Here is a 14,986-nt window from a genome sequence, read left to right as displayed (position 1 = left end):
GTTTACGAGTAAGAAAATGCAACGAGGAGAAATAGCATTCAAAAGCACAGCTGCAGGCCTTTTATACGTAAAGCGGCAAGACATGAAAGGGGTTTTATAATGAGAAATTGCCACGAACCAGGCATAATAATTATGAAAAAAACTTTGAAAACAGGCAAAAAATGCAAGTGTCATGTCCAAACTAAATACTATTTCATCGTCAAATTATGGGAGGTGTTGATTTAGTAAATCAAATGACCACTCATATGCACGAATATGATCGAAAATCAGAAAAATAGTGGAACAAGGTCTTTCAAATCATTTTTGGTGACCTTGGCCGAAACTCTGATAGAACAAAGTTCTAAAACTACAGCCTTACGCAGGTCAGTAACACCAGGCCTNTCAGTGTCCAAGGACAAACGTAAAGTGCACCGCACCCCCACAGCACTTAATACCGTAATCACTTATATAAGCCGCGGCCATAACCGAAACCGTCTCTGTGAGAAAACAGTTCTAATATTTAGGGCTGGATTTGTCAACGATGTTCGATTCCTCTCCCCCAGGTACTCAAACTGTAGTCAGCGAGTTGTCTAAGCGCTCAATATTTGTTACTAGTCTTTACAAATAAGATAACTGAGGAAAAGTAAACAGGAGTTCCATAAGGTGGTATCCTCTCGCTTATGTTTAATTTCTATACCTCGAAACACCCTCCAACACCAGAGCGAGTCTCCATCAACTCGTACGCTGACAATTGCTCGATAATGGGGCCCAGCAAAGGAATTGATGACCTGTATTCAAAGGTATCCGGTTATCTTGCCGCACTATCTCAGTTCTTCATTACAAGAACTATCTTCCCTACGAACTGCAAAGGCGAGCAAATTCCGACGGTAAACCACAAAAAAATACTTAGAGTCACCTTCGACTGTCTGCTCTCTTTCTCGGCAAACTTGTCACTTGTCGCTAGCCGGCAGCAGTTGGACCTAAGACTGAGAAACGTTGTTGGCAACATATAAGGCATTTGGTCCGCCGGCTATAAACTATGAAGCGCCCACGTATTCACCGGGGACTAGCAGGACGCAGAGGGTGACTTGTCAAAATACAGTATTTCGTGGAACCATGCGATGTCTTCTTACATCGCTGGAATATCACCTTCATAATGAGGCTCAAGATTCACTTTCTTGAAGCAGAGCATCCACCAAAGTACCTCAGAAGGCATCTCTGCAAACTAGAGGAGGAGATCCAGCAATACAAATTGCTACCACTAGACCCAACTCTGTATAGATAGGTCATTTACAGGAAGTGGGTATTATCCTACACCAACTCGCGACCTGTTCGTGCCATTTTAGAAGTACAAAGACGGAAGAACTTTACCTGCCACGAGATACCCCCACAGCACTGGAAAAATTTCATTCTGTCTACTTTAGTACTTAGTATATTCCCGAAAATTAAAATTAAGAGTCTCCGCATCGCAAAACCCACCTCTTCACGTGCCCACAAAACTCAACTAAATTGACACCCATCTAACATAAATACATTTCGCTGCACGGCGGTACATGATTGACTTTCCTACCCAGTGCAGGTTTTTCACCTTTGTTTATCAAAGTGTCAGCCATGCCCTTGCCCACAAGTCGCTGTGGCCCGAAACACGAATGGGACTAATAAGAAAATACCTGACGCAATTGAGAGAAAAGTCAAACATTTCCTGACCACTGAGTGCGCAATCATTGCATTCAGTACCTCGCTAGCCACTTGGATTTCACAGTATGTTTTTACCTCCCCAACTAACGTGTAATTTTTGAGTACTGATTACCAAAAAAATACTGCAGCATTACGGAATCCCGAACTTGGTGTGGCTTGAGTTCTCCCGTCAGAATATCTCCTTGCAAGCCTACACTGAATTTTGTAGCTGCTTTTAAAAAGTTCACTGCCTCTTACTTCCGCTACAGGATCAGACCTAAGTATCTACTCTGTCGGGAAGCTGAAGGCGAACGCCTCTATTTTAGGGAAGAACAGTTCCGTCTTTGTAGGGTTAACGGCGAGACCGCGCTGTTTTCCGCGCGCTTAGTCATCGAAATTCAGTAATGCCTTAGTCAGGTCAAAAAGGGTATCCGAAAATATAGTCCTTACCATAAGTCTCCCCATCTGTAGAGCCAATCACTCGACACTTTCTTTTTCTCTAGAAGGTCGTTTACAACCACTAACCAGATCAGGAGCTACCACACTCGCCCGTACCAGTTCTGTCGCAAAGCAAAATGCTTTAAAACCTTAGAATGCAACACAGTAACTACCCTGACTTGACATATTCTCGTTTTTAACTATTTGCAAAATATTTTTACAACCAACAACCATTTCATTTTATAAATTTTATACATGAAGGTCATGAATGACCGTAGGCCACACACTTAATCACAATATTTACTTTGTTGTTTTTAATTTACATGAATTCGTAAAATGTTTATTATTCCACTCGTTTAACCATTGGCGTTGACATTGACAATGAAGGAACCACAGATGAATTTTTAACATGAAGATGAAGTTCAAGCACAGTTCATTAATCATATATTTGTATGAGAGTTAATGGTTTATAAAGTTCAAATTATTCTGGAATTTTTAAAATTTGTTCTATTCATTATATGCTGCATTTAAAATAAAGGTGTCACTAAGATAAAAGTTTCAAGAAGTATTGGTATAGTAAAGTGACTCGAGATCTCTAAGACAATTCAGTGATTCCACCATAAGTCAATGCAAGTGAAATATATTCTATAAGCTCCGGTATCCTAAATGTCCGGTAAGAAAGCCTGAAAAAATTTTTACTTCACACCGGCCCAGATGCAGGAGTGCTTGGGTCCTCTTTTTTGATATTTGCAAGATGAAAGAATTGCACAGTAATGGAGTGCTCATTATTTCGACTATGACATACAATAAAGGGTTGTAGGCTTATGAATTCCAGTGCAGCCCCAATGATATTGCCATGTTCAGGCGTCCAAAAAAGGTAAGCCCAGTTTCTGGAAGTGTTAAAAGCTGAAGGCGCTCCCACACCAGCTTTAAAGGGTCCCCTTTGTTCTGCAGTTTCTGTTCAATCCGATCAGACCACGCACCGAAAGTTTACAAAGTGTATTTTAGTCTACGTCGAAACATAATAGTTGGGTGATAGCTCCACCAGTCTCTAGGCTCTATCCAGTCCAGGCTCTATTCTGCCTCAGAGTGCAAGTTATGGTTCTTGACTTAAGCAATCAGCAGGGCGTACCTGTGTACCCTCTACCTCCAAGAAGCAATCAAAGGCCTTCTTTTTGTTCTTGACGAACTCTTGCGAAACGCATAAACACCGTCAAGTTATTATTGCTGAATTGGTCCGAATATTGCGAATTCTACGAAAATGATGTCACTGTGGCGGAATAACTTCCCCCGGAAGAAAACCACTATTTACTTACAACAAAATATTCACAGCGCTTAAATGTAAGCATTTTCAGTTTAAAATGTTCAGAAGTTAAATGGACGCTCATAAATGAATTTTAAAGTTAATTGTTTACAACTAAAATCTGTTAGGTTGAAATTAATTAATAATTTTTTTCTGAAATCCACACGAATGAGTGGAAGAAATAACACTGGTTTACAGCAAAAATGTGCTATGGATGCCACTATCCAATTCCCATGTAGAATTCCTAGGTGATTCCGAAAATCTAGATCATTTTTTTTTTCTATGGATAACTTTTCGAGATATATGTAATGTACGGTTATACAGCTTTAAAAAAAAAGTGGTTTCACTTAATCATGGTGAATAAAAGCAAATAAAATCTCCATAAACCGTATATATATCACTTTTCGCTAGCCCTGATAGTTTCTGAAAAATTAATTAACCATTTTGGCACCTCTTGTTTTCGATGCAGCCACTCTACTTACTCGGGTGTACGTGGCGTATGAGTAACACTCTTTTCTGCTGATATTTCGTACAAAAAATCCTTACGCATTTTCATTTGATCAATCATTATTTTGTTATCGATTCTTCTTTTTATTTACACAGAAACTATTATTTTTTTACTTTTTCCCTGTTAATATTTGAATTTTTTGCCTTTTTCCATCAAAAAAAAAATATAAATCTGGAATGATTAATTTACTTCTCAGAAACTATCAGGGCTATCACAAAGTAATCCGTATACGGTTTATGTAGAATTTTATTTTCTATAATTTTCCTTACCTCGTATTACGATTATTTAATTGGTTCGTAAGATATACCTGCTTAATTGGAACCACTCTTTTTTTAAAGCTGAATAACGGTAAAATGCGAATATCTCGAAAACATATAGATACAAAAAAAAAATAACTAAATTTTCGGAATCAGCGAGCGATTTTACATGCAAATTGGATAGTGGCGTCTGGAGGACAAAATCAAAATTAAAATTTGTGATCCAGTGTAATTAATGCCATGAAGCAAAAACCCTGGCATATTGATAACACTTTATGTTTATTGATACACATTTTTTTTGATAACTTTGATGTAATTAAACTCAACTCTATTCCATTTTACTTACAATTTGAAACAAAGCTGTAATTATTGCTCATTTTGAATATTTAATTTGATTAAAATTTTAACTCACTACGAACAATTTATTAATAAACATGTTTGTATGCGTGTAACTAAAAGGACACGTTTTTTTTCACCACGAACTCAGTTAATACACTCTGCTTAAGAGTCAACAACAACCAACTACATATTTATCGCATTGAAGCGTTAAAAAAAGCTCACACGGCGTATGAGCAAACAACAAGCCAATCCATCACTGTCAGATAAGAAAAAATTTAGGGATTTGAGTAAACACACAACACATGAGGAAATGTCTTGTAGATTTGAAACAAGTAAAAGGACCAATTAAGTTAAAGGCTGAAGAAATAAAAATACTGCGAGATATCAAAATCGTTAATGCGATGGGCGGCATTGAGCAGTGATGAAACGCTAAGCCAGCAAAGCATATGCCAACTACGGATTTAGCTGCCACAGAATACAATTTACGTTCTACGGTCGAGGGATCTTGAAAAGAAAAGAAATGGAAAGCGTTAACAAGGCTCATCTGTTATGTCCGACCCACGGTGCGTATGAGTAATCTTTTTAACTAGGCTTACTGCAGTATAGAATTGGAAGTTACTCATACGCCCCGATTTCACTTTCAAAACATACAGCTGTATGTACACATCATCGTCTAAAGTTCAAAACAGCGTATCAACAAAATACAAAACCGCGTATGTGGTTCTCTTTTTTATAAAGCAATCGCATTTCTGGCTAGTATATTTCAGGACGAATGGATAAGGATTGAGCCAAGAGCTTGTGTGAGCAAATCCAATTTTTGGCAGCAAATGTCAGTTACGTGGTTTTGCAGAACGACGATATGCGATTTTGTTCTTTAAACAAGCAGCTAATCGCAAAATTTCTCTTCAACATTTCTAGGGTTGACTGATCCAAGCTTAAGATGGACGAATGGATAAGGATTGAGCCAAGAGCTTGTGTGGGCAAATCCAAGCTTGGCGAGGAATTTGGAGCTCTGCCAGAAAATTAAGCCTCCACGATGAATCGTCCGATAACAGACTGAGGCTGATCGACTTCGCCGGGCCCGGAACATGATATCTGTAGTACTAGGTTTTAGCATGAAAAAATCCGTCAAGCTACGTGGCTGTCTCCAGATCGAAAAACGAGAAAACAAATCGATCTGTTGTGATAGATGAAAGACACGCTTCCAGTGTTTTAGATGTACGTACACTCCGAGGGCCAGAAACACGCATCCACCTCTGTGCAGAAAAAAATGTGTGCAAAGAAAGGTAATACACATAAAATTGCTTCAATCACAACGACGCCCAATCTATTTGCCATTTGACTCCCGCAACTGCTCTCTAATGGCACTCTTCAACAAACCGACATACGCGAGCAGTGGAACCACATTTTCAGCTCATTAAGTACCGCTGCAGAAGTGTGCAGTCAGACTTCACCGAGTCCGAAACGACAACGAGTACGGTGAGGAATTTCAAGAAGCTGAAGAAAAAAATATTCCGCCTACAGGGCCACGCTGCGATTGGGCGCAACGCGAGCCATCATGTGGGACCGTTATAAGGAACTGTCCCTCTACAGGAGGCCGAAATATGTGAATGCGAAGAGCCTGAGATGTTGGCTGACAGGAAAAACGGCCAAAAATTATATATGAGAGTTAGGCGACTTACGGAAGGTTGTAAGACCTTCAGGGCGCAACGAATCACGTCAGATATTTTCTACGTGCAATAAATATGTACGATTTTTGCAAGAAAGCTTACTAAGTATTTTGTCCTCTAAAATCACCCTAGACAAGTTTTTTTTTTCTCAAAAGTACACAGATTTGTAGATATGTATGTATGTATATTTTTCGCACCACCTCTTTGGTGTGCTATGCTTTAGTTGGATTTACTTAGCATTAAATTGCGTTGCGCACGTGCTCAGAATGGGAAAAATGCTTTTGCTACGCTGGCATATATCTCGGCATGCTGCAAATCTGTTGCGGATTATGCTTAAGCAGCATTTATTGATTTCAAAATATGTTGCCTGTCACACGTTGCTACACAAAAGTAGAAGAATAAGCGAAGGTACGTTAAGCACGAATTCGTACGAAAATCGAGTGCATTAGAAGTGAGAAGTGAATTTGTCGCTTTACAAAATTGATTATCTTTCTGTTTGCTCGACATTCATTAATTTTTTCAATGTTGCAAACAAAATGTTTTTGCTAAATTTATTTATTTTTGGCTATGCTTGCATAAAAGTAGAAATTTAATTTTGCTGCCTTCTTTGTTGATAAATGCAAATCTTATAACACTTGGAATCGTGTGTTTTTTTTTGTTTCATTTATTTATTTTTTCCTCTTTAGCAAACAAATTTGTGACAATATTCAAGCTAGACTGCCACTGGGCAATAAACGTAATGTGCTGCTGGCCGTCCATCTTTATGACGCAAGCAATCTGTACCGCCCAAAATGGTCTCAAAGCAGATGTAAAGGACTGCTATAATTAACACAAGGACAATCCGCAAGATGGCCATGTAAAAACAAAACAAAAAAAAACTAAATCAACGGAAAGCATAATGGTCCAACAGTTCTGTCGACCTAAATATGGAAACGCATAACTACGAAAACAAACTGCAATCGCAAAGAGGTCATCAGTATTAACGTTTAGCTGGTGGCATATACTGTTTACTGTGTAAGTAAATTTTAGTAGCCTCATTCATGACTTGTGCGTGATCGCTGAGCTTATGGGCTGTACGTCCCTTGTTGGCACTTTCGTAGTGGTGAATATACTTACTCGTATTACATTACTTTCCAACGGGCAGCTTGACTTAGGTAATAAGGTATAGAGATACTATGCGCATAAGTAGTTATCTATATACGTGTGTGTATATCTAACTAAGTAGACACATAAGGGAGTAATTTGTATGCTTTTATATACGAAATTCACATTTGGTACGCCATTAAGGAAATAAAATCTAATTAATGCGTACTGTAAAAACAATAATCATAGTAAAAGCTAAAGTTAGTACAGTGGGCGTTTCTGTCAGATGCTTAAATTTTTTAGTTGCTACTATAAAAATTCTTGCTTTATTTGGGTTGGTCAAAATCTGGGGGACTCACAAAAATATTTTTAAACTGATCGCAAAGAAATACACTTACATACATACATACATATTTACATACTAGCTATTGCACATGTCACGAATATTATTTTTAGTGTCACACCCTTTCCTTTCCAAAAAACCAAAAGGCTAACGCATTCTTTACACATTTATTTCAATCAGTGGAGTTCCAGAAACAAGTGCAATAAAGAACAAATCAAGTCTTTGAACAATTATAGCCTTTAAACGTTTATTTAGGCAAAAAAGTACCGAAATTGTTACTCGAAAAAATCATAATGGGTGTTTTAATAACTTTGGGAAGTTTTCAAATAAAATGTTCATATTAGAAGCAATGGACATTGGCGCCAAATACAGCAGATCTGTAAAGTTTCAAGAGTGTGCCATTAAATTTAAAAAAAAAAACTTTATATTTGAAATTTTACGATTTTTTTTTTAATTTTAATAATTTATGATCCTTCAAAATGTTATAATTAAACGATGAAAATGCTCTTCTTGCCAAAAGAACGAATCTAGTGTAATAAAACTAGTGTGCTACCAAATAAGAGAAATTACATTGAGTCAAAGATGAGAGAAACTAAAATTCCATTTTTACAATTTTTATTAGTACACTTGAAATTCATTTTAAAAATGTTATATACATGACAAAAGTAATACATATTAATATTACCCATATGCATAAGGAATACTGTGTAGAAACTTTCCACGCCAATATTTAATAATGTACTTTTAAATTATATGACTTTTAAATTAAGGCGCGCGAAGGCTGGCTACTTACGGAGCATATACGTTGCATATACAACTACGGGTATATGAGCGAGTTGTTATTTTGACTTTTTATAACCGAGCGCACTTGTCCGTCTGCCCATCCGCGAACACGATACATCCCCAAAACCCATTAGCACATGTAATTGAGGAAATATAAATTTTTCGAAAACGGTAGTGTCATCACTTTCCGTAAATAGGGAGAAGTTAATCACATCAGGAAAGGTGGGGCCAAAACTATATATTTATTTGGATAAGCTAAATAAAGCTTTAAATTCTAATGAAGGCGTCTCTGGTAAAAACCCATGTTAAAGAATTTCTTCAAATTATAGAAAATAATAACGGACCCCTACACTTGTCGGATGCCAACGAATTTTGGTTTCCACTTTTATAACTTAAAATTAAACAAAAAAAAAATTAAAATACATATGGGGCGTTCTTTGTCAGAAAAGCCACCCCCTCCCCCCCTGCACACTTTACTTTTGAGATAAATTAATGATTTTGGGCTTAAATTTTTCCTGAACTAATCTAGTTTTTTATGCCGTATGGCGAATTTTGATACTTTTGTGATTTATAAGCGTTTTAGTCACTTTTTTGGCCAAAGTCGAGTGCAAAATAATATAAAAATGCGAAGAAAACTATTTGGTGTTTTTTTTATATTTTTTTACAAGGCCATCTTATTCCTTGTCAAAAAATAAAAATATTTTAAACTTTTCAAAATTTTAAAAAGTGAATTATGTAAGAATACATAAAAAAAAATTTAGAAAAAAGGTTTTTTCTTAACAGCGGCCGCCCCTCGGCAGGCAATGGCAAACCTCCGAGTGTATTTCTACCATGAAAAACAGCTTCTCGTAAAAGTACAATCGCCGTTCGGAGACGGCGTAAAACTGTAAGTCCCTCCCCTTTGTGTGACAACATCAAGGCGCACACCACAAATTGGAGGAGAAGCTCCACTTGTGTGTAAGCGCCAATCTATTATTATTATTATTATGTAAGAATACAAAGACAAATTATTTATCAGAAGCATTGCCTTTTACACACTGAAAAAAGTAATAAAAACTCTCAAAAAACCAAAATCGCTACTGCGAAATAATGGTTTGAAAATCCGCATAAATTCAAATCCGCATAAAAAGGGACCTAAGTGTATTTATCTACATATGTATTCGACGGTGGCGTAAAATAACATGAAACTTACGTAAAGATGGGAAAGGGATTCCCCTGGATGTTGCATGGCAAGTGGACATCATTACCACGTTCCACATGTATTTCCATTACCGGTTTCTGAGAGGTGCGCGGTGCCAGATTTTTGCTCAACTCTGCAAAAAGAAATAATAATAAATAATAATAATATGTGTATGACATGTACATTAGGGCGGCGCAAAAATGCATATGGGCGCAAAAGTTAAGTCGGAATTTTAGTGATTTTACTTCCCAGGAAAAAGTATACCACTGTTTTTTTTTAGTGACGTGCAAATTAATAAATGATTATTATTGTTGCTATTAAAATGCGTATTAACGTCTTTCTTTTTAGGTGTAGGTTTTAATAGTAAGTGATATTTTCGATGAAATTTACAAAATTTATTTTTATAGCATCCTTCACTTTTAGAGGCATTATTTCACTTTTCCATTGTGTATTGATGTCAGTGATATTAATTCCATTGACATTATTGCACGTCACCTTATTTTTTAAATAAAAAAAGTTTTAGACCTCGCTCAAAGTGCTCAAAGTTTACCATGTCTTTTATATGAGGAAAAACTAATTTCGTAGAAATTCTCCTGAAGAGAAACAGAGTTTGCCGATAACAAAATATTGATCCTCAAGCATTCTATACCATTTGTACGAAATTAGTTTTTTCCCCCATATAAACGACATGGAGAAATTTGAACGCTTTGAACCACCTCCTTTGACTTAAAAAAAAATTGTATATTTTTCAATATAGAACAATCCTAAGTGGCGAGAGCACACAAAATCTCACTTTACTTTGTTTGGACCACCCTAATGTGGATATGTGGGTACACAAATGTGTAAGGCTAGAGAGTATATCAGTAAGCATATAAGTAAAATAGCTTTGTTATAAGTGCATACGTATGTATGTATGTACATATGTATGCATATTATTTGTGTGTACAAGTATATTCATGCTAATATTTGCTTTCTAGTTGGTAAGTTTGAATATCTTTTAGATAATTTGTGCTTTTGGAAAGGAACCTATCAAGTATGTCCGTACATATGAAAATATATTTTTGTGCACATTCTATACATACAAATTTGTCTTATCAATAATATTTTATTTGCATACCTTTCACCTGCAACATTATAGCATCGCTGCGCTGCTTCTCTCCGTTTAATGTATTAGTAACGAGGCAGGAAAATTTAACCAAACTATCTTCAGTACGCACAGAGCGTATGTAGAGGTCACCATAGGAGGAGAGCACCACATAGCGTCCAGCTGCAAAAGTGAAAATAAATAATAAGAAATTTTTAGTTTGCATACATATATGTACATATGTATGTATATGTAAATATGTACATCTTTCTTTGTTATCTTCTGCTGTATTTTAATGAGGGCAAATGTTAATAAAACTAAAAATGTCGAATTCTTGCAATAGATGTTTTATGTGATATTTTAGATTTTGAAACTAAGAAGACAAAGTGGGAAGTCATTTATTTAATATTATTGATAAAGAAAGGTCGCATTTTTTCTTAGATGAAGACTTAGACTTAACAATGCGCTCACCTAGCTTGTCGACTTTTATCTCAATGGTCCAGGTTTATTAGATATGATATTGAAGGCTGAAACAAATGCTTACCAAATTTGCAGGAATTCCAGGAAAATATACTGGGAACTGGTACTCCTGCATTCGAAGCAGGAGTGTATCGGTGCAATTCGAAGACGTCCTCAATCAGACTTCAAGGCGAGCTGCTGAAGACGTTCCCGAGTGGAACCACAACATTACAAAGCTTCGACAAAAATCTAAGAATCTCTTCAATATGACTACACTGGCGTGTGATTGTTTGACATATAAATCAGCTTTAAACATTCTGCTCAAAAGGTGAGAGCACTGTGGGGAGTATCTTCCCCGCCGTTGAACAACGCCTGTAAAAGACTCTCAGGCTGGACCACTCGAAGGAAACCACTAACCAGATCGCCCGCACTATTACCAACAAAATGACAAAAGGCCTAATGCGAAGTATTGGTAACAAAGAAATACTACTATCGACCGATTTAATATTTTATGCATACAAATCCCATGGTCCGGATGGTGTTAACCCATGGCTACTATAGCAGAGCAGAGGATCTATATCACGAATTTTAGTGAGGACATTGAGCCGACGTCTCATCACCATGGAAGGAGGTAAAGGTTGTATTCTCGACCAAAACGTTATATGTCACTTATTACCTCTGGTGCTTAATTGATCTGTTATCTGTATCTGATCGCTTGTGTCAATCTTTCATCATCATCAGCGAAAAGTAGATAGTTTTATCATTCATTTATTAGGGTGTAACGATTTGCAGATGCATTCCGGTGCAAGTTAAAGACCATCTACATAAGTGCCAAGGGTACTAATAGACATAAACCGTTTTGCAGTATCACCGACGATATCTTAAATTCAAGTAATAGAAAATTTATTGGAGTATAAAAATATTAGATATCGCTAACCCAAAAGCCGACTCACAAGAAGTGAAGCATCTTTGGGCATTTGGTACTAGAAAAACGGCTCAACAGGAAGTTACTCTCCTAATTTTTAACCATAGAGCCACAAAGAATTTAATACTAACTCTACTTTATTGGACGGTTTCCCGATTTAAACTTTTTTCCAGATACTTAGAAGAGAGTGGCCCTGTAAAAATGAGAACGTATATTCCATCGGATTCAATGGCTTTGGCGGCTTTTGCCTTGCTTATGGTTACCTGAACCTCATGGCTATAAAAAAGCAAGGGGCGCACAGTGTGATGGTAGTTTGTGAAGCCTTCCGCTCACTCGACGTTTTTCTTTGTCCACCGAAGGATGCAGCGTGAACTATCAGCTAATATAGGCGGCGCATCGCCCTGGGTATGACGAAGCACGGTCATCGAAACAGATTTCCACTCTGTCGTCACACTTTGTCGGGTTGGACAATGACCTCACGGTTGACCAAAGCTTACTCACACCAGAGTTGAAGCTGCAAGTCTTCCAATGCTCTTCTCAGTACTTGCGCTTGTGTATGTTTACCGTTTGACGAATTTCTGTGTTCAGATTCCTAATTCGGGCATTACCGGTGTCGGTCTGGAGAAGGTGGTCCCACTTGCTGGCTAGGATGGCCGCTTTTCTGGTGAACAGTTCAGACGGGTGGCCAAATTACACCCAGCGAGAATGAAGTGAGCTGCAGCAGCAATGACAACTTTGAGGAACGTCGGTTGGTATGCGAAGGGCAGAGAAGGTGCTTTCAGTAACTTCCGTGAAGTGGTTCCAATCAGCTTCGTTAAAGTTGATGTAAATTTGGTGTTCCGCGGAAGCAAAGTTAGCTGGTCTATCGATCGAAATTACTATGGGCAAATGGTTCACTGCTTACGCAGGTGAGCTCTCAGGTGTACCGTCGAGGCAGGTTCTTCTAAAACTTGAGGAGGTTCTAATGTAACTCCACCCGTTGCAGGTATTGCCCCTGACTGAGGGGAGTTTGGGTTTAATCGCCCCTGGCATACGTAGCAGGCGTAGGTTTCTGGTCCAGGCTTGACTCGATGCTATCCCTGAGCAGAATAATGTGGAGCAGATGTTGCCTCATAGACGAACAATATTTAAAAGATTTCGCCGACCTAAACATGGTTAGATCGCCGGTGGTTGGATGAAACCCGAGTCATTCCGGTACGGAGAACCGTCTGTCGTTGGAATGTTTTCAAGATCTTCGGGATCATTGGTATCTAACACTGACATGAAAGAGAACTAGTTAATTAAAATCATATATAAACTATTTTANCTCGGTTGGTATGCGAAGGGCAGAGAAGGTGCTTTCAGTAACTTCCGTGAAGTGGTTCCAATCAGCTTCTTTAAAGTTGATGTAAATTTGGTGTTCCGCGGAAGCAAAGTCAGCAGGTATATCGATCAAAATTAATATGGGCAAATGGTTCACTGCTTACGCAGGTGAGCTCTCAGGTGTACCGTCGAGGCAGGTTCTTCTAAAACTTGAGGAGGTTCTAAAGTAACTCCACCCGTTGCAGGTATTGCCCCTGACTGAGGGGAGTTTGGGTGTAATCGCCCCTGGCATACGTAGCAGGCGTAGGCTTCTGGTCCAGGTTTGACTCGATGCTATCCCTGAGCAGAATAATGTGGAGCCGATGTTGCCTCATAGACGAACAACATTTAGAAGATTTCGCCGACCTAAACATAATTAGATCGCCGAACCAAAAGCCGGTGGTCGGATGAAACCCGATTTATTCCGGTACGGAGAACCGTCTGTCGTTGGAATGTTTTCAAGATCTTCGGGATCTTTGGTATCTAATACTGACATGAAAGAGAACTAGTTAATTAAAATCATATATAAACTATTTTAACTCATTCATCCATGTTTCAAATTCTACCTGCCTGGATTTTAAACTACCTGTTATTGGTTCAATTTTACAATTAAATCATTCTTATGTAGTCTTGTGCATCTGTACATGCATGCATGAAATAAATCTGATGTTCATTTACACCGTTGAGCAGCGTTGATGTTGATGGTAAAATCAGCAGAACACAAGCAACAATAACAACCTGAAAATGATAAACACGAAAGAGACACCGAATTGGGGTCCAACGACATTTGTCGATGTATGCAAATGCATGCACACACATATGAACTATGTTTGTCCTTCTGTGATTGCGAGTATTCCCACAACAGTAAAACATTTCCCAATAAATGTCAACTGCAACACATTTCCGCCTCAATACACCATAAAGCGAGGGTACGAGTGACATTTCATGGACACCACTAGTCATCGATGCACAGTTACGGTATAAGTTGCACACGGCTGCTCAAAGAGATACAAACCAGAGCCAACATTTGCCGATTTTGCAATTGCCGCAAGAGCTGAGCAGAGGGCGGGACGGATCAGGGTGGGCGGGTAAGGTAGGAACAGTAGGCCATTCGAGTATGCACCGGAAGAATTTTTCAACTTAAATTTTGCACAACGGATAAGCAGGCGCGCAGAGAATACAAAAAGGCACCGACATATACATATGTATGTATGTATGTGTACATATATTTGAATACAAAAGTTTACAATTCTGTAAGAGCACGCCCATGTAACTAAAAATGGCATAGACAGGAACATTTTTTTTTTTTGTATATTTATGCGATATATGATTCTGCGAAACCATTGATAATTTATGACTAAAATTTATGGGCTTAAATAGATTTTGGCAAAATACAAATTGCACTACAGTGAAAATTTGATGCCTTACGAAATTTAGTACAAAAGGAAATACATATGTAAAGCTTTTTGTTGGCAGATGTGATGATAATTTAACTGCAAATTGATGAGTAGAGACAAGTCAATCTTCCAGGCGAGTATGCTTATTTCTGTTGTGGATGCCACAGACCGCTTCACCTCTAGTCGATTTCGGTTAAGTATAAAGAAGTATCTTTATCTC

At 37.9% G+C, this 14,986-nt stretch overlaps 1 protein-coding gene across 2 annotated transcripts in view; it reads right to left on the bottom strand.

Annotated features, from left to right (window-relative positions):
- Dscam3 (Down syndrome cell adhesion molecule 3) overlaps positions 1-14,986 on the bottom strand; it is a 129,101-nt gene that overhangs the window by 45,443 nt on the left and 68,672 nt on the right. For both annotated transcript variants that reach the window (XM_017614109.1, XM_017614110.1), the window contains exons 6-7: positions 10,678-10,827; positions 9,573-9,693 (exon numbers count right to left, since the gene is read on the bottom strand). In XM_017614109.1, coding sequence (XP_017469598.1) covers positions 9,573-9,693; positions 10,678-10,827 — 271 coding nt within the window. The remainder of the gene's footprint in view (positions 1-9,572; positions 9,694-10,677; positions 10,828-14,986) is intronic.

The sequence above is a fragment of the Rhagoletis zephyria genome, unplaced genomic scaffold (genome assembly GCF_001687245.7).
Source record: "Rhagoletis zephyria isolate East Lansing unplaced genomic scaffold, Rhagoletis_zephyria_1.1 Rzeph_scaffold_00776, whole genome shotgun sequence".
Taxonomy (NCBI): domain Eukaryota; kingdom Metazoa; phylum Arthropoda; class Insecta; order Diptera; family Tephritidae; genus Rhagoletis; species Rhagoletis zephyria.
This window is presented reverse-complemented; position numbering and strand designations above follow the sequence as displayed.